This window comes from Oryctolagus cuniculus, chromosome 2 (assembly GCF_051225735.1).
Source record: "Oryctolagus cuniculus isolate XC-2025 breed Fujian yellow rabbit chromosome 2, ASM5122573v1, whole genome shotgun sequence".
Lineage (NCBI taxonomy): Eukaryota > Metazoa > Chordata > Mammalia > Lagomorpha > Leporidae > Oryctolagus > Oryctolagus cuniculus.
In genome coordinates this window covers 136984258-137012031 of record NC_142868.1, presented here as the reverse complement: position 1 = coordinate 137012031, position 27774 = coordinate 136984258, and the positions used below count along the sequence as shown (strand labels likewise).

The 27774-nt window shown below is 53.0% G+C and overlaps 2 protein-coding genes across 5 annotated transcripts in view; both read right to left on the bottom strand.

Moving 5' to 3' along the window:
• Positions 1–58: 58 nt before the first annotated feature.
• Positions 59–27545, bottom strand: CLEC4F (C-type lectin domain family 4 member F). Of its 4 annotated transcripts, XM_070068992.2 has the most exons (11): positions 27347–27545; positions 26247–26398; positions 24242–24360; positions 23723–23841; positions 17736–17784; positions 17344–17461; positions 16074–16190; positions 12846–13520; positions 7634–7785; positions 6665–6783; positions 5782–6159 (listed from the first exon to the last, which is right to left on the bottom strand). In XM_070068992.2, exons 6-11 carry the CDS (start codon positions 17417–17419, stop codon positions 6012–6014), a joined length of 1287 nt encoding a protein of 428 aa, XP_069925093.2. In that variant the 5' UTR covers positions 17420–17461; positions 17736–17784; positions 23723–23841; positions 24242–24360; positions 26247–26398; positions 27347–27545; the 3' UTR covers positions 5782–6011. The 4 variants fall into 4 exon arrangements, with proteins under 4 accessions (XP_089183704.1, XP_069925093.2, XP_069925096.2 ...); XM_089327578.1 differs by lacking the exons at positions 5782–6159; positions 17736–17784; positions 23723–23841; ... (1 more) ...; positions 26247–26398; positions 27347–27545 and adding exons at positions 59–614; positions 1044–1247 and having other exon boundaries at positions 17344–17475; XM_070068995.2 differs by lacking the exons at positions 17736–17784; positions 23723–23841; positions 24242–24360; positions 26247–26398; positions 27347–27545 and having other exon boundaries at positions 16078–16190; positions 17344–17478.
• Positions 19658–27774, bottom strand: part of CD207 (CD207 molecule) — a 43690-nt gene continuing 35573 nt past the window's right edge. Inside the window, exons 6-9 of the mRNA XM_089327580.1 lie at positions 27347–27721; positions 26247–26398; positions 24242–24360; positions 19658–23841 (exon numbers count right to left, since the gene is read on the bottom strand). Of these exons, the coding sequence (XP_089183706.1) occupies positions 23691–23841; positions 24242–24360; positions 26247–26398; positions 27347–27721 (797 nt within the window). The 3' untranslated portion in view covers positions 19658–23690. The remainder of the gene's footprint in view (positions 23842–24241; positions 24361–26246; positions 26399–27346; positions 27722–27774) is intronic.

Here is a 27774-nt window from a genome sequence, read left to right as displayed (position 1 = left end):
TTGTATGTAAATATATATTTAAACAGAAAAATGTGCTGGCAACACACAGAATTTATTAGAATTTCATTTTAAAACAAATAGAAGCAACAGAAAAGTTGCAAGAAGAATAGCAAAGGGCTGCTTGGCGGTTCCCTCCTTGTGAATGTTTTCTATGAATATTCCTGTTGTCATTATTCTGTTGCCAAATTACTCAAGCTGGTTTTTTTTTTTTTCTCCTCAAGTGTTGAAGTTGCAGAGGTGATGTCTCACCAGCCCCAGCACCACGTGGGCAGTTCCCCTAAACAAGGCCACCCCTGCCAAGCAACCACACAGGAAGGTGGTACTCAGATCCTGCCCACTGTCCCAACAATGCCCTCTCCCTATCGGGCTGGGATCTGGTCCATTTATTCTCCGTCATGCTGGAGCAGTCCCTGTCTTCAGGACCTTGGCAGCTGGAAAGAGTACAGAGGCTTTTCCTTCTGCAGGCTGTCCCTCAGCCTGGGTCTGTCCGCTGTAAGCTCTTGTCCAGATGTGGCTTCATGGGTACTGCAGATGGTAAAATGTCCTGGGCAATTGAGTCACTTTCTGTCTTTGTCTCTGCTGCCACCATCAGTTTGGTCTATTTCTGGTTCTCACTGGGTATTTCAGAGGGAAATGAGGGGACTGGTAGATATCATTTAAAGTAAAATTGCAGGAGCCAGCACTATGGTGTGGTGAATTAAGCCAACTCCTATGATGCTGGGATCCATTATTATCGCCCATTACTCCACCTCCAATCCATCTCCTTGCTAATGTACACAGGAAAGCGATACTTGTGCCCCTGCCACTCACATGGAACACCCGGATGGAGTTCTAGGGTTCTGGCTTGTGGCCATTTGGAGACTGAACCAGCAGGTGGAAGATTTCTCCCTCCATCTCTATAATTCTGCCTTCCAAATAAATAAATCTTTTCTTAAAGTAAAACTGCCCCTAATGCAGACTCTAAATGGCACATTTTTTAAATGTAAAATTAAGAAAGCTATTTCTTGGGGAGAATTAGAAGACTTGTAGTAAAAGTATCTCACCTCTGCTGGGCAAGATGATGATGCGGGGCTGGCACGTGCTGCAGGGCCATCCTTGTGTGCATGTCTCCTGCTGGCTGAGCTGCTTCCCTCCAAGCAGCTGCAGAAATGTCAGTGCCCCTCCGGAATCCCTGCGCTAACAGGGCAGGAACAGGAAGGAAAGAGGCAAACCTCGACTGCTGGGAGGCTGCAGGATCTGGGCAGCGGCTACAGGCGGAAGGCAAGGGGAGCAGAAGCTGGGGTTAGAACATGGATTTTGAGAATGTAAAAGTTTGTGGCTCTTTTGGCGTTCCTTTTGTTTTATCCTTAGACTTTTCTGAAATCCTAGCCTTTTTCACCTGTGCAAAGGGATCTACAGAGAAAAATCCCTGAAGTCAGGAAGGGAACAGCTGTGTTGAGCAGAGTGCAAAGAACCCCAGGGCTCCAGGTGTCTTGTCTTTCTTTAAGTGGCCTCCTTACCAAAACATCTCTCCCTGCACCCTGGAGCTCGCGCCCCTGCCTCCTGGCCTCCCCAGCCCTAGGTAGGAAAAGGCCTTGAGGGTGAGGGAGTTGGTGTCATTTCTGAAGATGGAGCTGTCTCTTTGGTAGCTTCTGCCATCACGGGTACCTGGCAGGCATCACACAGCAGCAAAGGCCCCAGGCCATTTGCTGCAGGCCAGGTTCAAGGCAGGGTCAGAAACTCCTCTAGCTACTCCAAGCAGGTACCAGGGGATTCGATTCAGGTGCTTACACAATCGTTGGGCGGTCTGGAGGGGCAGGAGGAGCTCTGAGTTGGAGAACACTCTGCCGAAGCTGCGGTCCTGGGGCTGGGATGCTCCTGCCGCTGCAGCTGTCCCCCAACGCCATGGTGCTGGGCGAGTGCCAACTCCCACCACTTTACCTCCCACAGAAAATAGCCCAAAGGACGGGAAGCCAAGATTGGCCGGGGTGTCACACAACTGTTGCCAATAAAGAAATCATCTTAACTGCCTTCCGGAACCCTGGGGACGGGGGTTCTGGAACATGGAGCCTCTGCAGTGCGGAAAGGCATCTCCGAGAAGGGGAGGAAAGAGGGGGGCGAGGCAGCCAATCCCAAGATCCTCCATCGGGAGACACAGGGGCATGGAGAAGCTGCCCACGCTCCCTCCCTTGCCCCGAAGCCACCTCTTCTGCCTTTCCCCCGTTGGTTATCCAGGTCTCAGCTGAGAGGAACACCCCCGTCCTGGGTCTTGCAGGGCACCAGCGGTCCCTCTCCACACTGAGCAGCTGTGGATCAGACACAGCTCCCCTTCGCTCCCTGGCTGAAACGTGGAAGAGCAGCTGAAAAACAGCTGTAGCATAGTGAGACAACAAATACATTTTAAAAACATTTCTGTATTTATTTTCATCTTATTTGAAAGGGGGAAAGAGGGAGAGAGAAGAGAGGGGGAGGGAGAGTCTGCAGGGTAAGGGCAAAGGGGAAGGAGGGTTGGCATCTCAGTGCTTGGTGGAGATGAGCGCCCCTGCTTTCAATCAGGCAGTGCAGACCTCTCTGCACACAAAATACCCAGGGCTGGGCAGGGCTAAAGCCAGGAGCCTTGAACTTCATTCGGGTCTCCCATGTGAGTTGCGGGGACCCAAGTACTTGAGTGATCATGTGCTGCCGACCAGGGTATGTATCAGTACGCAGCTAGAGCAGAAGTGGAGGAGCCGGGACTTGAACCAGGCACCCTGCTATGGGATGCAAGTGTCCCAAGTGGCATCTTTTTTTCTTTGACAGGCGGAGTTAGACAGTGAGAGAGAGAGACAGAGAGAAAGGTCTTACTTCCGTTGGTTCACCCCCCAAATGGCTGCTATGGCCGGTGCGCTGCGCTGATCTGAAGCCAGGAGCCAGGTGCTTCCTCCTGGTCTCCTATGCAGGTGCAGGACCCAAGGACTTGGGCCATCCTCCACTGCCTTCCCAGGCCACAGCAGAGAGCTGGACTGGAAGAGGAGCAACCAGGACAGAATCCAGCACCCTAACCAGGACTAGAACCCAGGGTACCAGCACCGCAGGTGGAGGATTAGCCTAGTGAGCCACGGTGCCGGCTCCAAGTGGCATCTTAACTGCTGTATCAAATGCCTATCTCAGGGTCTATCCCTGAATACAGGATTTTTTTAAAGATTTGTTTATTTGAAAGGTAGAATGACAGAGAGAAGGAAGGAGAGACAGAGAGAGATTTGATGCACATTTCCGTTTCCTCCTCAAGCCTACTGTAAGTCATGGAACAGAAATAAATCCACAAGGCAAAGGTCGGGTGTGAATCAACCGCAGACAAGAAACCTCAGCGAAATTTGGAAGCTGGCTGTGGAAGCCGAGTGATAACTGATATAACAGAACTGAGAAAATGGATCTTTAACAGGCAGTAGCTGGAGGACTGAACACAAGGCAGAGCTTTCTGTGACAGAGAAGCCTGGCAGACCCGCAGCTCAGAACTCTGCCTCGCTCCTCAAGCAGAGCGCAGGGAAGGCTGAATCCAGAAATGGCTGGAACTGCTAGGAGGCCCACATGGAGCTCGCCGCTCCTCCCTCTGCCTGCAGCACCAAGCCGCACCCCTTCCGCTGCCTACACTAGGAGGCTGTGCCCAGCACAGGCACACAGGGGCCATCCCCACCCAGCAGTGAGATGCCAGCCCTCCTTCCTCTGCTCCTACCCTGCACACTGCGGAAAGCTGCCTGCTCGGCTCCTTTTTCCTGGGCAAAAGGCTGGGGAATGCCTTTCGGAGGGCCCTCCATGGCCACTGGATCAACTGGGATTAAAAGTTCAGGGATGCACTGATGAAAAATTGGGTGAGTCACCAACTCACACCCTTCAGTGAAATTCACCAATCATCAGAGCCTGTTCTACAAACACACTTCAACATTTCTGAAAAGTTAAAGGAGCACTTGCCCTACCAGGTAAGAAAACATTATAATGTGACCACAGGGCAGCTCTTGGGTGCAGCCGTTAAGATGCCACTTGGGTTCCCACATCCCATGTTGGAGTGCCTGGGTTTGAGCCCTGGCTCCACTTCCAGTTCCTGCTTCCTGCCAATGCACACCCTGGGGAGCAGCAGGCAGTGGCTCAAGTACTCGGGTCTCTGCCACTTTCAGGGGAGACCCAGCTTGAGTTTGAGGCTCCTGGCTTTGGCCTGGCCCAGCCCTGGCTGTTGCAGGCATTTGGGAAGTGAACCAAGGGATGGGAGATCTTGTGTCTCTCTGCCTTTCCAATACATAAAAATAAGTTTATTTGAAAAAAAAATTAAACTACAGTTAATGTGGTCCCAATTAAGGAAAAAAGAGTTTACTGGAATCCAATCAAGAGTCTAGAAAGAGCCCATGAGTTTCATATTGGAGGAAGTTGCTTTTCAAATGAGTGAAAAGGAACAGGTTATGATTTAGTAATTTTTTAAATAAAAATAGATGCCTATCACAATATTCTCAAAAATAAATTCTAGGTGGATTAATAATGTCAGTGTAAAACATGAATTTACTAAAGTTGTAGAAGAAACACAGCAAATTTTGGTGGATCAGAGGAGGAATTTCTAACATTGACACAAAGCTAAGAATCCATAAAGGAAAAGGCTGATAAACAGGAATTCAAATGAGTGAAAGTCCTGTTCAGCCAAAGGTATCGTATAGGTGAGAACAGACTTCTACTTCTGGTCACGATGGAGTAACTGAGCCAGCCCTTTACCATAAGCAGCTAGGAGACTGGGCAGCATGGGAAGCAGTTGTTGGACAACAGGCAAAGTTGTGATCAAGTTAGCTGCGCTCTGAGATAGCAGACCAGATAAGGAGGCTCTTTCCAGACTATAGCACGGGGAGGAGGGTCCTAAATGGAGCTTCACAGTCTTGCTAGCTAAGGAAAAAAATAAGAGTTTGGAGTGACTGAGAGCACTAGAATGGGGGCATGGGAAGCACAGGGTAAGAGGAGGGAGCCATGCAGGATTCTGGGAATGTGCATGGGATGGCATCTACAAACCTGGCAAAGAACTGCTCAGGAGACTCTAAGCTGAGCAGGCAGGAAACTGAGTCCCCAGACGGATGAGTGGAGGTCACAGGAACAGGCTGAAGCCAGATACATGGCTCTGAGAGTCAACAGTCTGAAGACCAGGCGAGGCCAGCCCTCAGGAGAGATTTGGAGAGGTTTAAAGGCTGGAAAAATTCCTAAGGAACAACCAGACTGGCTAGGACTTCCTGGGATTTGTACCTCTTAGGACATCCCTACAGTTTGTTAAACCTCACCATTTGCAACAAACTAGCTCAAAAGCCCTTAAATAAAGGCGTTTCAGGACAGAAGGGACATTGAGTGATCTGTTTCATGGCATAGCAGGTTAAGCCACAGCTTGCAATGCCTTAATTGGAGTACTGGTTTATGTCCCAGCTGCTCCACTTCTGATCCAGCTCCCTGCTAAAGCACCTGGGATAGCAGTGGAAAATGGCTCAAATGCCTGTGCCCCTGTCACTCACATGAGGGACCTGGATGGAGTTCCAGGCTCCTGGCATCCATCTGGCTGTTGCATCATTATGGGGAGTGAACCAGCAGAGACCTCTCCCCATCTCTGTCTATAACTGTCTTTCAAATAAATAATCTTTAAAAAAAAAAAAAACTAACTCTCTCTCTCTCTTTCTCTCTCCTCTCTCTTTCTCTCTCTCCCTTTCAAATAAATCTTAAAACGGAGAGAAAGGACATTGAGGGAAGGAGCAGCAATCCATGGAGGAGGGAGCGTGGTGGCCGGCCCAGGGACAAGCAGCACAGAGCTTCCGTTGGCACAGAGAGTCTTTATTGAGGACCCACTGACTGCAGGCCTGTGCTGGACTGAGGAGATATAGAGGCCCAGGAAAGCTGTTCATCGATCCCACGGGGTCCCAGGAGGCAGAGGCAGGAAGTGCAGAAGGCCAATGGAAGGCCCCAGAGGGCAGGCTGAGTTCAGAAGCTCAGGAGAGGTCACAGAGGAGGAGGCTCCCACGCTGGCGACTGAGAGTGGCCCCTCAGCTCTGCCCGCCCTTGGGCTTCTTGCAGACCCAGTGAAAGGAGGCACCACAGTCCATGTCATTCCACTTCTGCAGCATTTGGACACAGTCTTCAGCCTGCCCATTGCTGTGTCGCCAGTTGTCTGGCTGGTTCTTGTCCCAAAACCTGGGAACAACAGGCCTTCATTCCATTAGACAAAGGCAGTGTCTCTCCCCCCGCTAGGTGGGACACGAGCTGCACTGACATGGGTCCCTCATGCTCTGGTGGCCCCAGGATTAGGGACAGGGTCGGAGCCAGGGGGGCCCAGAAGGTGGCTCTGCTGGGGCTGCCTCAGTTACTGAGGATCCAGGGATGGGGGCAGGGGCAGGGTTCTATGAAGCCACAATACCTTCCAAGGGAGAAGGGATCCCTTGGGACCAGGCCTGAGCAGGCTATAGGATAAGGAAAACAGGAAACACAACAATGGGAAGACCCCTTCACAGGCTGCCTGCCAGCCCCTCTGTGGAGGGGTCCACGTGAGGACCACAGCTGTGTCTGTGTGTCTACACACACCACACCCATAACAGTAATGCCCACTGAGCAGGGATATACATGAAGGACGGAGGCACACAAGGTCGCTAGCCAAGCCTGCCGCAGACAGTGCGTGGGACAAGGCCAGCACTGGACTCACGTTGTGCTCCGGGAACTGCTGAACGGTGTCCCATCTGTCCAGCGCCAGGAGCCCTCCATGCCGCTGTCGGTGAGGCCGATCCAGTGGTAAAGGCTGCTTGTGAACTGCCTCAGGAATGCCTGCAGAGAGAGGCTTTGTTCTGCTTTGACCCTGGGCGGGAGGAGCTGGTTCTCCGGGCTGTCTCCGTGGTCCCAGGGGCCTGAAGGCCGCTTCTCTGCAGAGCTGGCCCCCTCTCTGTACCTTCCATGCCTTGCCCAGGGCCCAGGGCAGCAGCCCAGCCCCACCAGGAAAGCCCAGCTTCTCCCAGGCTGACTACTCCAAGATAGCCCAGCCCTTGATGAAGGACAATGACCAGGCCATCGCTCAGAAGGAGAATGTGTTTTCTGAGGCGGCCTGGGCTTTGTCAGGCCTACAGCACAAAGCAGAGCCCAGGGGTGGGCGGTTGTGCAGGCTGAATTGACCCAACCCATTGTGGTGCTTTCACAACTCTGGCAAGTTCTGATGGGGACCTCGGCAGACGGGCCATCTGGGCAGCACTGCCTTTGGTGGTCCCCAGGCTCAGATGGGTGTATCTGGCCCTTCAGAGAAGCTGGTACTCCTGCTCCCGGACCCTCTATGGCCACTGGGGTAAATGACCTTGAATCAAGCTGATTGGAAACGCAGCCTGAGAGAGAAAGCAGGGGCGTGGGAAATCACTTTAAGGGCAGGCACCTGGGGCCTGATTCCCCCCACCGCACCCCACCCCCGACATCCACGGGTCTCCGGGAGTCTCCCTTGCTCACTGAGGAAGTGGGTGCTTTGGTGCTTCTGCCTCCAGTGTAAGGTGCTCGCCCGAACTCAATCAGTATTTGCTCACTGACAGAGGAGACATGGAGGTTTTCGCCACCCCCACTGAGCAGGCAGGCCCAAGCACCCAAGTCCCACATCACATGCCAAGTCTACCAGACCCAGGCCGCGTGCAGCTCTGACCTGCTCCTCCTCAGAGGTCACCGATGCCAGGTGGGCTCCGTGGGATGCACAGAACTGCTCAGCCTCGTGCCAGGACTTCTTGACGTGAGAGAAGTAGTACAAGTTGCCCCTGTCCAACTTCCAGCCTTGCAGGAACAGCTGGAGAAGTTGAGCTGCAGCGAAGATGGAGGAGGAGAGAAGCAGGAGCTGACTTTCCCACCTTCTCTGAGGCTGACCACTGAGATTCACAAGCCCAGATCATTCTTGGTGCCCAGAGCTCCAGCAGCAGGGCCTGAGAGGCCGCACTCCATCCCACTGCCTGGTACTCCAGGAAGCAGCCCGACAACACTGACTTGGTCTCTCCTGGGAAACTCAGCCCTGCTGCCAGACTCCTTCCTAGACTTCCTGGCTCTCTGCCCATCTGCCCTGTCTCCCAGCTCATGGTTCTGGGCTGCCAGTGCTCTCCACTCCTATTCCTGCCTTCCTCCCTGGAGACAGTGCAGCCACCCACTGGCCTCACGCAGTTCCCGACTCCACCTCCACCCACATCAGCTGCCTGCACCCATGGCCACTCCAGGACCTTGTCATCACCGCTCGGCCTGACCAAATTCCATTTTCTCCTTTTATTTTCACACATTAGAAAATGAAACACACTATACAGATGGTTCTTCATAGCAGATTACATGTGGGCCCATTCAGATTGCTGCCAATATTCTAAGTGCTGCCTGCAGCCCTCAGTATAGAAGGTTCAATTCTTCTGTGTTTTGTTTCTTTTTAAGGTTTATTTATTTATTTGAAAGTCAGAATTAGAGAAAGAAATAGATCTTCCATCTGCTGGTTTATTCCCAGATGGTTGCAACAGCCAGGGCTGGGCCAGGCTGGAGCCAAGAGCTTCTTCCAAGTCTCCCACATGGGTAGCAGGGGCCAAGGCACCCGGGCCATCTTCTGCTGCTTTTCCCAGGCACATCAGCAGAGAACTGGATCGGAAGTAGAGCAGCCAGAACTTGAACCGGTGCCCATATAGGATACCAGCATTGCAGGCCATGGCTTTACCAGCTATGCCACAGCACCAGTCCCTCCTCTCTGTTTTTAAATTAGGTTAAATGGCATTGGTGTTCATATTTACAGACTTTAAATGTATGGCTCCTGTGCAGTTCTATTGTGAGACCAGCTGATGGGAGTCTTGGGCTCAGTTTTAACAAGGGAGACCTAAATGGCAGCAGGCTGGCTGCTATGAACTCGAGTTGTTTTCATTCTTTCCATCATGAGCTATAAACTGTGGGTCACACAGTCAGACCCTTCTAGAAGAACTAAAGCGAGTAACTGCAGGTATTGCCTGACCAAATTCTAACAGCTCGTCCTGTGAGCACACACCCCGATTCTCTCTGTTCGCCCAACTTTCTCTGTCCACAGCTGTTTGCATTAGAGACACAGGTGCTCCTTACTTATTAAATTGTTCTTCTGCTCAAGATCCAGGGTGCAAAATCCTTAACTTCTATGGCCCAGGGACTGTTACATTAAGAACACTAAGACATGACGTACGCCCTCGGGGAACATAGGATCTTGTAAATGAGACAGGAGAGAAAATGTGTTGAAGATGCTGTGAATAAAATCTTGGTGCACATTTGAACAGAGGCACAAAAGATGATCCAACGGTCTGCTTCCCCTGGACAGGAGAAGTGGCTTAGGAAGGATGCCCTGCGAGAGATGTCGCTTGAACCGAATCTTAAGAATGAGGAAGGGGGCTGGCGCTGTGGTGCAGTAGGTTAAAGCCCTGGCCTGAAGTGCCGGCATCCCAAATGGGTGCCAGTTCTAGTCCCAGCTGCTCCTCTTCCAATCCAGCTCTCTACTATGGCCTGGAATAGCAGAGGATAGCCCAAGTCCTTAGGCCCCTGCACCCACATGGGAGACCTGGAGGAAGCTCCTGGCTCCTGGTTCCTGGATTTGGATCAGTGGAGCTAAGGCCATTGCAGCTATCTGGGGAGTGTACCAGCAGATGGAAGATCTCTCTCTCTGTTTCTACCTCTCTCTGTAACTCTTTCAAATAAATAAAATAAATCAAAAAAAAAAAAAAAAAAAAGAATGAGGAAGAGCTGCAGGTGGAGGTTGCCAAGAGGCCAGCATCCCAGGCAGGGGAAAGCATAGGCAGCAAAGCACAGAGGCGAGCAATGTTACAACACAGCGACTTGGGATGCTCAAAGCAACAGAGGCGGGAGAGGCCCTGGGGAGGTTCACCAGCATTAACACACTTCCCATGTAAGTGTGGGTTTTTCCCTATGAGCGAGAAAAGGTCTAAAGAACTGTGACATGCACAGATTGGACTGTGAAAGTTTCAACCTGCTGAACCCAAGTATAACCCAGTAGCAAAGGCTCAGGAAGAGAGGGGCAGTGTATACACCAGGGGTTCTCAGAGCCTGGGCCCAGACTGGCAGCATCAGCAGCACCTGGGAAAGTGATAGAAACCCAAACTCTTAGGCTCGCGCCGGCCCTGCTGAATGTGAAATTGTTTTAGCAATCTGCAGGTTGGCAAGCTCTTCAGGTGATTCTATGTACTCCAAAGTCTGAGAATCAGGAGTCTAAACTGAGGGTTGGCAAATATAGCCCACCAGCAGCTTCTTTTTATAAAAAATTTATTATTTACTTGCATGTTGTTTTTGGCTGTTGTATTTCTACAACAGCAGAGACCATCCAGCCAAAAGCCTAAAATAGCTACTACAATTTGGCTCCTTAAGAAAAAGCTAGACAGATGGTTCTTAGCCCTGATGCCTTTAGGACCACCTAAGGAGCCTTTTAAAAATATCTTCATGGGGCCAGCGCTGTGGCATAGCAGGTAAAGCCACTGCCTCCAATGCCGGCATCCCATATGGACGCCAGTTCTAGTCTCAGCTGCTCCACTTCGATCCAGCTCTCTGCTATGGCCTGGGAAAGCAGTAGAAGATGGCCCAAGTCCTTGGGTCCCTGACACCCATGTGGGAGACCTAGATGGAGTTCTAGCTCCAGGCTCCTGGCTTCTGCCTGGCCCAGCCCTGGCTATTACGGAAATATGGAAGATCACTTTCTTTGTCTTTCCGTCTCTTTCTGTTGCTCTGCCTTTCAAATAAAATAAATAAAGCATGTCCCCATGCTGGAGAAGCACTGGTCTCTACCAAAGCAGCAGCAAGGCCCAGGAGCAAGGGAGGAGGAGGGCAGGGGCGCGGGAGAGGAGGAAGGAAGGGAGGCTCCAGGCCGCTATCACCAGCCTAGGGACACAGCAAAGAGGCCGGGTGGGTCCCAGGTGCTGCCCACCAAGTCGATCCCTTTGGCAATTGCTCCAACCGCCCTCTTCTTTCCCAGCTCCACATCCTCCCTCACTCTTATCAAGTAGCCTCCTGCCCCACCAGAAACACCCAGCACTGAACAGGAACTCCTTGCTCCTGTTCCATCTGCAAACCTGAGAGCATGGACCGGCACACCACTCCCCAGCAGCCTCTGAGGGGCAGCACTGCCCCAGCGCTCTCTACTTGTTTTGAACACTCAGCTGTGTTTCATTCCTCTCGCTCTCCTCCCACCCCCATCCTTAGCCCCCTCCCGCCTGGCTCCTTTCTCACATCCCCAGAGCGGGCCTAGTTAGCAGTGGGTTCCCGCGGAAAAGACAGAAATTCCCATGGAAGCACAAATGTTTTCCCGCCTTTCTGTCCTCTATCCTGAGTGCCGCACATCCTTGGGTCTCCCCAGAGCATCTCAGACACGCCCGAATCGCGCCACTCTCTTCCTCTCATTCCACTCGGTCGCCCTCCTCCCTGATGCCTATGGGTAGTTCCTCATCTCCTGGAGGATGAGGCCCAAGCCCAGCCACTGTCCACCTCCAGCCTGTGTCTCCCCGGGCTGGCCTGCCGGCCCAGTACACCCACCAACCCATTAGCAGGTGTGAAAGCTTTGTTTTGCATGAATTCCGTGCCATATGTATGTTGGAAACAGTGGCAAGAGCCACTGCTCTGCCCCCTGTCTGCTGTGCTTCCAGTCTGCACATCACCCAGTAATCCTCTTGCCCACGTTCACTGCCAGAAGTTTCCAGAACCTCAGGCTTTTGTGTCTCCCTGCCTGCAAACGTATTGCTCTCTAACCCTGTCTGGTGGAGAATGTCTACCTGTCCCGCAGGGCTCATCCCCTCAGCCAAGCATCTTTGGATCCTTGCCCCACAGATCTCTCCCCACCCCTGCAGATTCCTTCTCCTGTCTTTCCGTGCTCCCTGTCCCAGTCCCTAGCCCCTTACAGCATCTGTGTGGCTTTGCTGCCATTATGCCCCACTAGCCTGAAAGCTGCCCCTGGGGTGGATGGCACGGCTCACTCACTTTTACACCTGACACATCGCACGCAGCCTCTCAGGAAACATCAAGTGAGCCCATGAACGCTGGATGTCGCTGAATGCGTCCCATGAGTTAGCTCATTTGCTCCTCACGGTGAAGCAGATATTACTATCCCCACTTTGCGCAGGAGAAAAGTGAAGCTCAGAGGCTGGCACTGTGGCGTAGCGGGCAAAGCCACCGCCTGCAGTGCCGGCATCCCTTATGGGCACCGGTTTGAGTCCTGGCTGCTCCACTTCTGATCCAGCTCTCTGCTATGGCCTGGGAAAGCAGTGGAAGATGGCCCAGGTCCTCAGGTCCCTGCACCCTCATGGGAGACCTGGAAGAAGCTCCTGGCTTCGAATTGGCACAGTCCGGCCATTGCGACCATCAGTGGAGTGAACAAGCAGATGGAAGATCTCTCTCTCTCTCTCTCTCTCTCTCTCTCTCTGCCTCTTCCTCTCTGTAACTCTGCCTTTCAAATAAATAAATAAATCTTAAAAACAAAAAAAGTGAAGCTCAGAGATGGTGAGCAACTCACAAACACAGCCTTTGTGACAGCGGGAAGTCAGAACCAGGGCTGTGTGGCCCCCAGCCCACACCATCGTTATCATGCACCTTCACCACGTACAGATGCTTTCCCAAGCGCTCATTCTGTCGCCCTGGCCAGGACGAATGCTGCCCTCTGCCGTGTTCAATGCTGCCTGGGGCCCTGGAGCCTATTTTTGTTGGATGTGGTCCCCTCTCCAGCACCCACACTCCTCCCCAGGGACATGCATGTTGCATGAGCAGAGAGACTAAAGGGACAGGAAACTCCATCCTCCAGTGAGGCTGTCACTCCTCAGCCAGCCGTCCCAAACCAACCCCACGCATGCGCGCACACATGCATGCACACATGCACACACACTCACTTTGGTTCTTCTGTAGCCGTTCCTGGGAAGCAACTGTGGCACTGAGGGTCTCCAGGCGACTCTGCTGCTCCGCGAGGCCCCCAGTGAGAGCTCTGGTGCTCTCTAAGTCCCCTCTTAACCTCTGGATCTCGGCACTGGCCTGCTTCAGGCCACTCTCTAATGCTTGGGTCTTGGAGCCCAGGGCCTCAGCAGCCTGCATCCCTTGTCTTAAAGTCTCTATCTCTCTGCTGGCATTGTTCAGTTGACCACCTAACACCTGAATCTGGGAATTTAAGCCGTTGACATCTTCCAGTTGTGCCTTTAGCACTTGGAGCTGACCATCTATCTGACCTAGATGGCCAATTGCTAGCCGGGTCTGGGCAGTGACAGTTTCCAATTCTCCTTTCAACAAGTGGATGTCACTGGCAGCCCCTTCCCAGTGGCCTCGCAGGACCTGGATCTCAGCACTGGTGTTGTCCACGCTGGTGGCCCACAGGGAGCCTTTCTTCGTCTGCACATCAGTGCTGGTGTTTCCTGGATAGTCGCCGCAGAGCACCCGCAGCTGAGATCTGACGTCATTCACTCGGCACATCAGCATCTGGATCTCCCTTTGCGAGGTGCTGCAATTCTCCATGTGGCTTTTAAACATCTGAAAAGCCTCTTTTACTTCGTCTATCTCTCCAAAGATGCAGTGATCTGGAGGGAAGAAGTGGAGAAGGCAGCCAAAGAGACCATTAATCAGGGAAGCAGTGAATGTGCTAACCACAGCGTTCCAGGGAACCGTGCAGGTGCAGCTCTGAGAATCCCTCAGGCAGAAGACCTAGGGACAGGCCAGCTGAGGTGGTGGCCGAAGCACAGCTATCACACAAGGACAAAGGGGTCGAAGGATTGAGATGCTGGCCTCCCGCAGACCAGCTGCCCCTGACGGGGATGTTGGTAGGGATTGGGTAATTGCTCAACCCAAAAGCAACTGATTCTATCATTTGGAGCTGTTGCAGCTTAATTCCACTGAGGTCTCAATATCCATGGATCATGATGAGGAAGCAAACAGGTAGCAATGAGGCACACACTGAGTCCTAGGGAACATTTGTACAAGCATGAAACCTTGTGGGTCACCACTGTCACCCTCTAAAAGCTGTGCAGACCACAAACCTGAATTTTCCCATCACAAACTTCAGGGGTGAAAAAAACACAAAGAAAAAAGGAAATAAAGCAAAATCTGTGCCCTGGGTGGAAGCACTGTGATCCCCAGGGCTGGGGTAGAGGAAGCCACACCCTGCAGGTGACACTGGACCGCAGCTGGAATGGTCTTATAAAGGGCCAGCAGCACCCCAGCATCCCTGCAGAGCAGTTTGAGGATGTGGGGGACCTGAAGGAAAGGCCTTGGTCACGGTGGCCAGATAGGGAGACTGCAGCACCACGCTGCCAAAAGGCCTGTCCTCCGGCCCCACCTGCGAGCAGCCTCATGAACTGTGACCTGGTCCCCTGCTGAGCCCAGCCTCCCCTCAGAGCAGGGAGGAGGACTCACCAGCACGAACACACTGCTCCTCGCCCCACACCAGGCCTTGAACCCGAGCATCCCAGTGTGGGGTGCAGGCATCTTAGTGGGCTAGGCCAAATGCCAAGTGGCCCTTGACAGTGTGCGAAGGCCAGCCAAAGATCTTGCTTTATCAAGATAGTGAATGAATCAAGACAACAGAATGCAGAATCTGGAAGTGGACTCACACAATGACTTTTAACAGAGGTACAAAAGCAGTTCATGAAAAAGGGGGCAATCTCTAAAAGGGGGGGGGGCTCCAAATGAAGCACAGACCTAAAGGTAAAACCAGAATCTGTAAAATATGACATTCTGCTATGAAAACATAGCAGAATGTCATTGTGGACTTGGATTAAGTGAAGACTTCTCAGATACCAGACCAAAAGCACAATCTATGAGAGAAAAGATTTTGGTAAATTAGATTATAAAAACTGAGATCTGGTGAAGAGAATAAAAAGTCAATCATTTCTCAGTCTTTTGGCTAAGATCAAGTGTAAAAAGTCAGGGATTAGGGCCAGCACTGTGGTGTAGCAGGTAAAGCCTCTGCCTGCATTGCCAGTATCCCACATGGGCACCGGTTCAAGTCCCAGATGCTCCACATCTGACCCAGCTCTCTGCTATGACCTGGGAAAGCAGTAGAAGATGGCCCAAGTCCTTGGGCCCCTGCACCCATGTGGGAGACTGGGAAGAAGCTCCTGGCTCCTGGCTTCGGATTGGCGCAGCTCTGGCCGTTACAGCCCTCTGAGGAGTGAACCAGCAGATGGAAGACCTCTCTCTCTCTCTCTCTCTCTCTCTCTGCCTCTTGTCTAGGTATCTCTGCTTTCAAATAAATAAATAAATCTTTTAAAAAAAGAAGTCAGAGACTAAGAAAGTGCAAATCATATGACCAGCAAAGGCAAACAAGGTACGTAGTACATGATCCCTTTTGTATAGAACACTAGAAAAAGCAGACTGATCTGCAGTTATGGCAGCAGAGCCGTGGGTACATGGGTGGAGGGGAACAGGGGAGAGGTAGCATTACATTTAAGCATTTGGGGGTACAGGCTAACAAATCTGTTTGTTATCTTGATGGTAGTGACAGTCACTGCATATACATACTTCAAAACTGACCAGACTGTATGCTTTAAATGTGTGTACTAAATTATGTGCCCATTATACTTCAATTCAGTTATCATTTTTGAACAAAATATTTCTTACTGTGAGGACAGTGGAACCCATTTAGGAGCCTAGGAGGGTTGGGGAGAAGCTAGTCCCAGGGTCTGGGCATCTGAACACCTTCGCTCCCTCCCACCTCCTCCACCACCCCGTGGCTGCTCACTGTGGGGCCCCACAGGTAACTGCCCAGTAGCTGTCTCACAGAAGTGTGGCTTGAAGCCTGGGGCCTCCGGCACAGGTCCTCAGAGTACAGGGCTGAGACACCCCATTCCTGGGTCAGCGCAACTCCAACCCCAAGCCTGGGAGAACAGGCTGCCCCAGGCCCACCTGGGGTTCCAGGAGGAGGGAGTGGGCACTGAGGACCCTCTCAGAGTATCCCTCATGAGTCCCAGGTCTTGGGGAACTCCCCTGAGCTCCATGGCTTCTCTGTGTGGTGTGGGCCTGGGAACGGGGAGACAGACCCTTCAGGAGCAGAGAGACCTGAAGAAAGTACACTGGGGCCCTTTGGGCCTCTGTGCAAGGGGAGTCGGTGGGGCTTGGGTCATCTGGGGACTTACCCACCACAAAGAGGGCCACGAGAGAAGAGACCACGGCCACAGCCACGAATGCCAAGGTGGCCTGAAGGTGCCTTGGAATCCTGAGGGCTGCAGGAGCCACTGCCATGGAGTCCGCCCCTGCAGGGAGAAGCCAGGGCCCAGGATGAGAGGGTGCTGGGTGGGCTGGCTCTGACTCAGTCTCCTGCTGCACCTGTCATCAGGTGCTCATAGAGAAGACAGAAGGAGCCATGTTGACCGTTCCCCAGGGCTGTCGTGGCCCTCTGCATCTACAGGAGGTTTCAGAGGCGCACGGGACACAGAATGTGGCTCAGAGGGAAAGGCAACAAAGATGTGGCTTGAGTGAGAGGAGAAAAATGAGAGGAAGGTGGGAGAGAGAAAGAGGAGAGGGCAGAGCAGGAGCCCTGACCCTGGAGACTCAAGGCCAGTCTTGCTCACGAATCCTGACCAGAGCAAAAGTCACAGCCCTTTGGGTGGCACTGCTACCTCCCCTCCCCGAGGCTGGCACAGGTCAGTCCTAGAGCCTCCATCCAGAATGACCTGACAAGGACTGTGCCTGAACATGCTGGGAACTGTGGATAGAAACAAAGGGTCTTCAGAGAAACCCACTCAAGGAGTGATCAGCTCAGAGCTCCTAGGGCCTCACCAGGGTGCAGAGCTGGGGTTCAAAACCAGGTCCACCTGGGGCCAGCTCCGTAGGACAGCAGATTAAGCCACTACTTGCAAAGCTGGCATTCCATACCAGAGCACCAATTTAAGACCCAACTGCTCTGCTTCCCATCCAGCTCCCTGCTAATGGCCTGGGAAAATGGCAGAAGATGGCTCAAGTGCTTAGGCCCCTGCACCCACATGGGAGTGCAAATGGAGTTCCAGGCTCCTAGCTTAGGCCCTTGCAGCCATTTGGGGAGTGAACCAGAGGATGGAAGATCTCTTTCTTTGTCTCTCCCTATTTTGTAACTCTGCCTTTCAAATAAATTAAATAAACCAAAACCAGGTCCATCTGAATTCAGAGTCCACCTGCTTTCCCTTATCGGGTGGCTGTCCCAGAGGGAGAGGGTCTGGGGAGCCCTCATGGTGGCGTCTCTGGCTCTGAGCTGCACTTGGGCCCCCCTCCTCTGCCTGGCTCCCTTCCTGCCCTTACCTCTTCGCTCCACAGGCTGAGGCAGTGAGGAGGCCAGCTCCAGCCTGCTGGGCTCTGAGAAAGGGCAGGGGGCTGGGGGACAAGCAGGCTGGTGGACCCTGACTGGGGGTGGGCCAGGCCCAGCGTCCTCACCTTGGGGGTTCAGGAAGACACCCTGGTCATCTGTGCAGAAGCGGACTGTGTCACTGCTCATCTTCATGTCCTTCATCCTCCAATGCTGCTCCCAGCCGCCGGCTCCAGAAGGGCTGTCCTGCAGGCCAGTAGCAGGGGGCACACAGCTGAGACACCGGCCTTATATGCTTCTAATGGGGTCCTGCCCACCCTCCAGGCTCTGCCCACCCCCTGCTGATTCTGCAGAAACACCCCAGTATGGCTCCTCCCCTCAGGGCTCCAAGGCTCACATCTGTCCAGAGCCCCATCCTCTTCCACTTCCTCTTCTGATGAGCTCCTCCCTATCTGCCATCATCCCAACCTTAGACGTGACCAGCAGAGCTCCCACCAGCCTGTGCTCCAGGGTCACTCACCTGCTCTCTGGGTGCTGGGACTGGCCACCGTGGCACATGTGGGCCTCTGCTTTGCAAAGAAAGCAAATATGTGAGTGTGGCTGACCCTTAATCCTACCCCCATCTCTCTGAAGTAAAAAGGACAGTTAGGGCCACCGCTGTGGTGTAGCAGGTTAAACTACCACGTGCAATGCAATTATCCGCTCCACTTCTAATACGGATCCCTGCTAATGCACCTGGGAAAGCAGTGGAGGATGCCCCAAGTGCTTGGGTCCCTGCACCCACAACGGGAGATCTGGATGAAGCTCCTGGCTCTTGGCTTCAGCCTGGCCCAATCCTGACACATGCTCTCTCTCTCCCTCTCTCTTCTCTCTGTAATTCTGCCTCTCAAATAAAAAATTTAAAAAGGGATGGGGCTGGCACTGTGGCATAGCAGATAAAGCCACCACCTCTGACATCAGCATCCCATATGGGCACCGGTTTGGGTCCCAGCTGTTCCACTTCTAATCCAGCTTCCTGCTAATGACCTGGGAAAAGCAGCAAAAGATGACCGAAGTGTCTGGGCCCCTGTTACCCATGTGGGAGACCTGGAAGAAGCTCCTGGTTCCTGTCTTCAGCCTTGTCCAGCCCTGCATTAGTCATTGCAGTCATCTGGGGCGTGAACCAGCAGAAAGATTCTCTCTCTCTCTCTCTCTCTCTCACTCTGCCTTCCAAATAAATAAATATTTTCAAAAAGGAGGGGGGCAGTGTAGCAGGTGTTTGCAAGTCAGAGAAGAGGGTATGGTGACTCACTGGCCACTCAGATCCTCTCAAGTGGATTACAGGAAAGGGACTGAGGTAGTGTTAGAAAAATAGGGGCTGGCATTGTGGCACAGTGGGTGAGCTACCACCTGCAATGCAGGCATCCCATATTGGAGCAGCAGTTTGAGCCTAGGCTCAAACTCTGCTTCTGATCCAGCTCCCTGCCAATGCACCTGGGAAAGCAGAAGATGGCCCATGTACTTGGGCCTCTAGCACCCACATGGGAGACCAGGATAAAGATCCTGGCTCCTGGCTTCAGCCTGGACCAGTCCTGGCTGTTGTGGGCATTTGGGGAGTAGACCAGCAAATGGAAGATTGTGCTCACTCGCTCTCTCTCTCTCTCTCTCTCTATGCCTCTCTGTCTCTGTTACTCTACCTTTCAAATAAATAAATGAATCATATAAATAAAAATAAGCAAAAGAACTTCAAAAAGCTCATGTAAAACGGAATTAAAAGATCAGTTTATTTCGGTGCAAGAATTTTTGAAATCCCTCTGAAGCTTGCCCTGAAGCCTCTTCACCTGCCCGTACCCCTTGTGGCAAACCTGAATGGTAGGTCTAGTGTTTTCTTGAGTTCTCTGCATTGCTCCAGTTAATCTGGACACTGAGGGGGTGTCATGGGAACCCCCAGGTTTGTAGTCTGCCAGGTTGAAGTGTTCACCTAGACGACAGAGCTGCTCACCAGGGCCATCTGCCTCGGGGGTTACTGTACACAAAAAGTTGGATTGTTGGATGCCCCGCTGGTGTCGGAGAGTCAGCAGGTAGCCCGGGAAACCACATTTGGGGTCAGAAGTGGAGTCAGAATGCACCAGGCAGGGCCCAGCTGATCCAAGATGTCACCCCCTCCTCCCGGCTTACCAGGTTCTCAGGACTCAGAGGAAGCTGAGGGACAAGACTGGGGCCCAGGTGTTGCTCTCCTGTGAGGACCAAGAGACTTCCAGGTGGAAGCATTCTGCTCCAGGGGCCAGCATGAGCAGAGCAGGAAGGCTGGGTCCAGGGCAGCACCGAGCAGGAGCCTGACGTCTTGAGCCCACCAGAGCCCCCACCAGAGCCCAGGTCCCCACAGCCAGTTCTGGGGACCCCCCCACCCCGGGCAGTCTCTTGCCCCGGGACTCCCCTCCCCCCTCACTTCAGACAGCCCCATCTCGTTGAAGTGGACACAGCCTATGTATTAGCCACCCACTCCAGCAGCTCTGACAAGCTGTCAGTCAGCCTTGCAACATCTTGTACCAGCTGCACTGCTTTTGGGTTTCAGTCCCCATTTTCACTCTCAGTTTTTAAATTCCATTCTGATATCTTTTTCTTTCTTTTTATATCATCTTTTATATCATCTTTCTTTTATATCATCTTTTATATCATCTTTCCCTCTTTTTTAAAAAGATTGGTGTTGTTGACTTATTTGAAAGGCAGAATGACAGAGAGGGAGGGAAAGAGGGAGGAAGAGAGAGAAAGAGAGAGAGAGAAACAGATCTCCATCTTTTGGTTCACTCCCCAAATGGCCAGGATGGTTGGGGCTGAGCCAGGCCAAAGCCAGGAGCCAGGAACTCCATCCGGGTCTCCCACATGGATGTCAGGACACTTGGGCCACCTTGTGCTGCTTTCTCAGGTGCATTAGTAGGAAGCTGGAACAGAAATGATACAGCTGGGACACAAACTGGTGCTCCCATATGGGATGCCAGCCTTGCAGGAGGCAGGTTCACCCGTTATGCTACAATATCAGCTCCTCCAACATCTTCACAAATGCTGGAGTCAGCCTCCCATGGGCTCCTGGATGCTAACTACAAAGGCTGCTGACCATTTCCAGTGGCAGAGCGACCCACTCTGAGACAGGCCAAGAGGGCAGCCGTGGCCGGGGGGAGCCCAGTGAGCAATCAGCTCTCCCAGTAGCTGATCTGCAGAGGGGCGGAGGTGTGGGTCCTCACCCAGCTCAGGATGCTGTGTGGATGTGTATGCCCGTGTGTGCCACTGTGCATGGGGGGGGGGGGGTGTGAGCGGTGCACAGGAGACATACAGTGTGTACGGCACAAAGCAACCATCATCTGGCCTCCTTCCTCCTATCTACTGGAAACTGAGTGTCGCTCCCCGTCTTCGTAGGGGAACGACACAGGACCCTGTGCTGTTCTTTTGTCTGCTCGGCCCTCCCCGGGTTTGCTGCTGGTTCTTCCCGGGTTGGCTACCGTCCCTTCCACCTCCATGGAAGGGCGGTTCCCCCAGCCACTTTCCCCACTTCCGCGGGGGAGCAGCACACCGCCAGCCAGCTCTCTCGGGGGCTGCACAGGTGTTCCTTCAGATAGATGTTCCCCTTAGATGTTCCTGGTGCATGTTGTCTCTCTCCTCCTTTATAGTCCTCTTCCACCAATCCCAACTCTGCTACCCACACGCCGAGTACGCTGCTCTCCTCCAATCAGGAGCAGGTCCTGCAGCTTGTCAAGTTGGTAAGAGGCAGCTGGGTAGAAGTTGTTTCCTCCTCTCCCAGCGCCATATTGTGGGAGAGCAGATGCATAGAATAAGTCTTAATTCCAGTAACTTAGTCTAGTCCGAGTTGCTCCCAGTTGCTCCCCACACTGAGTCTGAAGGTGCCATTTCTGGGCCAGTCAACAGCTCTGGCTAAAATCTCACTGGCACCTGCGGTCAAGCCCTTCTCTTCCAGTTGGGATGGGGGCAGCAGGAGGTGCCGTCCCATTCCCCAAAGCCCTTATCAGAGACCCAGGGGTTTGGCGGAGAAGAGGAGCCTGTCTTGGTTTCCATTTCCCCACACACAGGAAGGGCCGCATTGGACCTCTCGGAAGCTAGTTCCTCCCAGGGCCCAAGACACTGGACGAGGCTCGAAAGCAGAACTTTGGGATCCCTTGCTCAGCTGGAATAGAGAAGTCGGGGCCAGAAGAGGGGCAGAGCCCTCCTGGCTTCCCCCAGCCCCCTCCCCGGACCCGAGCCCCCAGGAGCCCCAGGAACACATCTGCCCCCAGGAAAGAGAACTCAGCGTGGTCTCTGTTCCCTGGCCACAGAGGAAGAAGTGGGCATTTTCTACTTTGAGCACAGAACCACTGCACAGCTGGGTCACACCCACTGCTTTTTCCTGTCCCTGTTGCTGGGCACAGAGACACAGGCTGGGGGCATCCCACACGGCAGTCACTCCTGCGTTTAAAACACATTCAGCGGCTTCCTTTGTGCTTTAAATAAAATCCAAAGTCTTCATGTGACTTTGCAGTCCCGCGCGAGCTGCCCTACCCTTGCTTCATTCCACGTGTTGTGCTCTTTGCATTTTCTGTTCCTTCTTCCCTTCTTCATCTCTGCCCTGCATTCCAACTCACTGTCTAAAGTCTTCTCATCATTCAAGGCTCAGCTTACTTTACTGTCACTCCCTCAGAAAGGTCCGGGTAATCCTTTTACGCTATACTCCCATGGAACAAGAAAAAAGCATCTCCTTTCAGAGGGCCGGCGCTGTGGTGCAGTGGGTTAAGCCACCTCCTGCAACGCCAACATCCCGTATGGACACCAGTTCAAGTCCCAGCTGCTCCACTTCTGATCCATCTGCCTGCTAAGTGGCCTGAGAAAAACAGCAGAAGATGGCCCAAGTGTTTGAGCCCCTACCACCCACATGGGGAGAACTGGAAGAAGCTCCTGGATTCTGCCTGACTCAGCCATGGCCATTGCAGCCATCTCAGGGGTGAACCAGCAGACGGAAGATCTCTCCCACCATCTCTCCCTCCCTCTCTGTAACTCCAACATGCAGGTGGCAGGGAGCTAGCCAGGTGCTGGGGCGGAGTGAGGCATATCTGGGGAGAGTAGGGAACTTGAGATAGGTCTTTGTGGCCTGTGACGCTCAGAGATGTCACAGAAGCACACAATATTTCAAGACTTCCAACACCTGTCCGGGCCCTCACCTCTGGCCCCTGTACACCCAGGACACCTCACTGCTGGTCACAGACGTGGAAGGAAAGTGCCCTTTCCCAGGGGTGCCCGGCTGAGCCCAACCCTGCACTCACATGTGCTGCTTCCTGCTTCTCTCTGCTCCCCTCCTGTCTGGGGCAGCCCCTCCCTGGTCCCTGCCTTAGCTCCTGAACTTGGGGTTTGGAACCAATGCCTGTGAGCAGGGTGTGAGATAAGGTTCCATCGTGGCAATAAAGCCAGAGCACCACCCAGTGATCACCCAGGAAGGAAGATCACCCAAGGCCGTGATGCTGTCAATCTTGCTCTACTTGAGTTCAATAAAAGCTAGAGACGGGTGCTATTCACATGCTGTGGCATTCCCAAGGCCAGGCATGTTCTCCTCCTTGTTATTTCCAACCTCACCCCTGTTTCCTGCGGATACCCCAGAACTTTATGTCTAACACAGTGGACTGTCTTTCCCCACGCATTCACCTGTGTGTGCAACAGGAATGGGAAAGCAGAGAGGTGGAGAGAGGCCTTCACCCAGGCAGCATTTTATTCTAAAGAAAGCTTGAAGTGAACTCTGGAAGGCACTGAATGTGCACCTGCCATTGCCAGGTGCCAACAGCTACAAGGCAAGAGGAGGACAAAGGATGCCCAGACTGGCGAGGGAGAGGGGCTGGGCCCAGGAGGATGGTGGAAGGCGGGGCCTGCATCAGAGTTCAGTGAGTGGTGGGGAGAGGTGGAAGGGCTGGCCCGGCACCTGCCCTGAGCCAGGTTAGCACTTCCCCAGGAAGAAGGAGTTCAGCCTTTGGAGGATGTGGATGCAGAAGGCGATGGGAACACGGCAGGGCCAGAGCTGTCAAAAACACCGCCGTCTGGCAGCCACCGGCACTCCCAAGCAGACAAACAAGAAGGTGTGGGACCTGCCAGGAAAAGCCCTGGGTAGCAGCGTGGGGAATGATCCTGGGCCTCATTTTATGCAATGAGACTGAGGCTTCTCTGAAGGCACGAGGGAGCCGAGCGCGGCCCCGGACTGCAGGTCCTACTCAGCTCACCGAGGCCGTGTGAACTAGCATGTTCTCTCCACCTGCCCTCCCGCTCAACCCAAATTCTCTCTACTCCAACTGCCCCTGTGGGCTTAGAGGCTCCCCAGGCGGGGTGGACGGGCACCAGGACGCCTTTGCAACAATCGTGAAGCAAGAACAACAGAGGTGCAAAGGCATCCTGGAGTCTGGGGAAGACAGAGGCGTTTGGTAAGAGTTGGACAGCTTGGGAGCGCAGAGGGAGCCCGGCGGCAGGCTCGTCAGGGTCCTGCCGCGGCGTAGGGCCGCTTACAGACGAAGAGCAGCTTATTGTCACAGGAGGCATCGTTCCAGGACTGAAGCAAGGACACCTTGATGCTGACACAGTGTTCGCCGTTCCCCATGTTGTTGGGCTCACCTGGAATCCAGAACCTACCCAGCGAAAGAGCACAGCAGGACGGATTTACAGCTGCAAAGCTTCTCCCTAGGAAAGGCACGTGCGCCCTCCGCACCAGCTCTGCTCCTGGCTGACTGCTGGCATGGATTTCTGCACCCAAGCCTCAAAGGGAAGGCGCTGGTAAGATCTCCAACCAGGCCCTAGCCAGGGCCTACACGGACCACTGCTCTCCAGCCCCAGACTTGGGCTAGGGTCCCTGATGATGCTGAGTGGAAGACAACAGATTAGTCCCGACGCCCCACAGCCACTCAGTAGGGAAAACTCAGCAATCCTGCACTCAAGGGAAGCACCCCCCCCCGACCCCCTCCCCCACCACCTGCATGCCCTGCCCCACCTGGAAAGTCAGGCTAGGAGGGAGGGTGCAGGGGGACTTACCTCACACTCTGGGCCTCGTTAAAAGACGTGCCGTCTGCCCAGTACCAGTGTCCCTCGCTGCCTGCTTTGGTCAGGCCAATCCAGTACACCAGGCCGCCCGCCGTCTTGTACAGAAACTCCTGTAGGGGGGCACCACTGAGCCCTGACTCTAGGTTTCCTTCACCTGTCCTCAGGGACACCGTGCTGCACACCTGGCCTAGCCTCCCCCTGCCCTCCACCAGAGCCCAGAGTCCATCTCCCAAGTTCTGGTTTGTCTTTGTCCCATCAACAAACTCAGGGCTTGGGCCTTTCTGCTCCTTAGGAATCAGGTGCTGGAGCATAAGAAAACCCAGATGAACCCCAGAGCAGGGACCACAGAAGACAGCCCAGGTGCCAACAGCTACATTCCCTGAGCCCTCAGGCTCTCGGCATAGGCTTGGCCAGGACCTGTGCTAAGTCCCTGGTACCCCTCTCCTCCTTTCTTCTCCGGCCATGCGGGTGTCATCAGTTAATGGGCTGAGGCCTAGTGACTACCCAAGGGTCTAGGACGAGTGGGACTGCAGGTCAGGGCTCTAGAATCGAGAATCACCTGCTCTGCTCTCCCACCTCCCAGGTGAATGTGGCCTGGTCACTTTCTCCCTCCTCAAGTGTGACTGTCCTGAGTCACCTGACATCATCACTGCTCCCGACAAACCTTTCTTTTGCGAGATGCCTGGAGAGGGCCCCTCCCCACCCTCATGAAGCTGTGAACAGTGTGCGATCTGCTTGGCCAGTGAAATGGAAGCCAACGGGCCAGGTGTTCTAGCAGAAGCATCGCAACATTGAGTACCCAATTTGCCTTGCATGCGTTCCCTGCCCCAGCAACCGTGGGAACATGTGAATGAAGCCTCCTGCCCCCTAGGTCCTTGAGAAGCCACAGAGGCAGAGCCTCCACCAGATGGGAACAGTGAGGAATAACTCGGGGCTGGCCTTGTGGCTCAGTAAGTTAACCTGCCACCTGCAATGCTGGCATCCCATACAGGCATTGGTTTGAGTCCCGGCTGCTCCACTTACTATCCAGCTCTGTGCTAATACACCTGAGAGAGCAGCAGAAGATGGCCCAAATGCTTGAGCCCCTGTACCCATGAGGGAGACCTGGAAAAAGCTCCTGACTCATGGCTTTGGTCTGCCCACTGCAGCCATCTGGGGAGAAAACCAGCAGATGGAAGATATTTCTCTTTCTCTCTCTTTCTCTCTCTCTCTGTTTTCCCTCTCTCTTTGTAACTCTTTCAAATAAATAAAATATATATTTTATTTATATATATTTATTAATAATTATTAATACTAATATATAATATATTAAATATATATTATTTATATATTTATATGTGGGATATATTTAGTAATATTATAAATATATTTATAATATGAATACTATGAATATATTAATATTTATTAATGATTATTAATATTAATATATTATATAATATGATATATTATTTATATTTGTATATATGGGACGGCGCTGTGGCATAGAGGGTAAAGAGGGTAAAGCCGTCACCTGCAGCACTGGCATCCCATAAGGGCGCAGTCTCGAGTTCCGACTGCTCCACTTCTGAGCCAGCTCCTTGCTATGGCCTGGGAAAGCTGTAGAAGATGGCCCAATTCCTTGGGCCTCTGCACCTGTGTGGAAGACCTGGAAGAATCTCCTGACTCCTGGCTTCAGATCGGCCTAGCTCTGGCTGTTCGGCCATTTAGGAAGTAAACCAGTGGATGGAAGACTTCTCTCTCTCTGCCTCTGCCTCTCTGCCTTTTGAATAAATAAATAAATCTTTAATATATATGTAATGTATATATATATTTAATACATATAATGCAAGGAAGAATTGTATATATATTTTATATAAATTTATATATATATATAAAATTTTTCCTTGCATTATTAGGTTATCAATGTTTGGAGATTTTTGATACCACAGCATAATCTTGCCCAATCTCCCTGAGGCAGCTGGCAACATCTTCCCTTCACAGAAGGCACAGCACTCACCTGCTCGCTCTCAGACGTCACTGAGGTCAAGTGCGAATCCCTGGACATGCAGAACTGCTGGGCACTGTACCAGGTCTTTGCGATGCGGGAAAAGTAGTAGAAGTTCCCCTTGAAGTACTTCCAGCCCTGATACACCATTTGCAGGATGTCATCTGGGGAGAAGGGCCACAGTGAGCACTGGTCTCTCTGTGTCCTCAGGGGAATGGCTGGGTGGCACTTGAGGGGGTGCCACAGACAGCGGTGGGTGGGGCTGGCTCCGGAGCCCTGGAGTCCTGGTAGAGACTCAGGGACACTCTCTTAGGCCCTGAAAGTCTGAGACTGATGGAGCCTCTGGCACTGAAGAGGACAGAGTGAGAGAGGACAGACAATGGATCTGTCTTTCCCACGAAGGAGAAGCAGTTCTCCTCTGGCCACGGCAGTGGCTCAGCCCCTGGGTCCAGGTCAGGAACAGAATGGGAAAGGGTGAGGTCTGGGCCAGGGCAGACCTAATGTTTTCATGCTCTGCAACTTGCTGTGGGAACCCACACTGGGTCCTTGTGGGCTCTTCTCCCAACAGCCCTAAGTCTTCCCCAAGCCTGGTGCTAATCCCTCTCTTTGTTTTTTTGTTTTAAGATGTATATTTATTTGAAAGTCAGAGTTATACACAGAGAGAGAGGAAGAGGGAGAGGGAGAGGGAGAGGGAGAGAGAGAGAGAGAGAGAGAGAGAGAGAGAGAGAGAGAGAATCTTCCATCTGCTAGTTCACTCCCGGCCACCCTGAAGCCAGGAGCTTCATCTGGGTCTCCCACATGAGTGGCAGAGACCCAAGGACTTGGGCCATCTTCCACTACTTTTCCCAGGCCATTAGCAGGGAGCTGATCTTCAGGAAGTGGAGCAGCCAGGACATGAGCCAGCACCCATATGGGATGCTGGCATGGCAGGTGGAGGCTTTACCTGCTACGCCACAGCATCAGTCCCAACCCGTCTCTTCTAAACTTTCTAGCACCTGCCCGCTGGCCTCCTCTCCCCTCCCTCACACCACCAGCCCAGGGGCAGCATAGCTGAGGCACAGAAGGTCCCGCAGGTGCCCAGTCAGCTTGCAGGGCTGTTTTCCGTCACTTACTTTGCTGTTTGAGCACCTCACTGATGTTTTCCAAACTGCTCTGCAGGCCCCGGACCTTGGCATGTAACGTGCTAGCTTTATCCAAGTCACTTTTTAACTCTGGGATTCGGGCGTTTAAACTGTGGACTTCTTCCCAACTTTCCGTCAAGATCTGGATCTGTGCGCTGGCTCTCTCCACGCTGGTTTTCAGCGTCAGGATCTGAGAGTACACACGGTCCAGGCTGGCATTCACCGTGTGAATCTGGGCACCAGCCGCCTGCACGCCGACACCGTTCTTCCTCACTTCAGAGCCCAAGGAGCTGATGTTACCCACACGGTCTTTCAGCAACTGGGCATCAGTCTTCATGTCTGAAATTCTGCCCATAAACCAGGGATCTGGGTTTGAGAAAGTCAAGAGGTTGGCTGAGGGCATCACCCGGGCAGGAGTA

What these genes read in the sequence shown, in the direction of transcription:
- CLEC4F (XM_089327578.1), bottom strand. Translation starts at nt 17,419, where the DNA reads ATGAAGGACATGAAGATGAGCAGTGACACAGTCCGCTTCTGCACAGAT. An exon ending in CGTGGCCCTCTTTGTGGTGG is followed by an intron (nt 13,521 to 16,073) that starts GTAAGTCCCCAG and finishes TCTTCCCTCCAG; the next exon opens with ATCACTGCATCTTTGGAGAG. An exon ending in TGACCTCTGAGGAGGAGCAG is followed by an intron (nt 6,784 to 7,633) that starts GTCAGAGCTGCA and finishes CTCTCTCTGCAG; the next exon opens with GCATTCCTGAGGCAGTTCAC.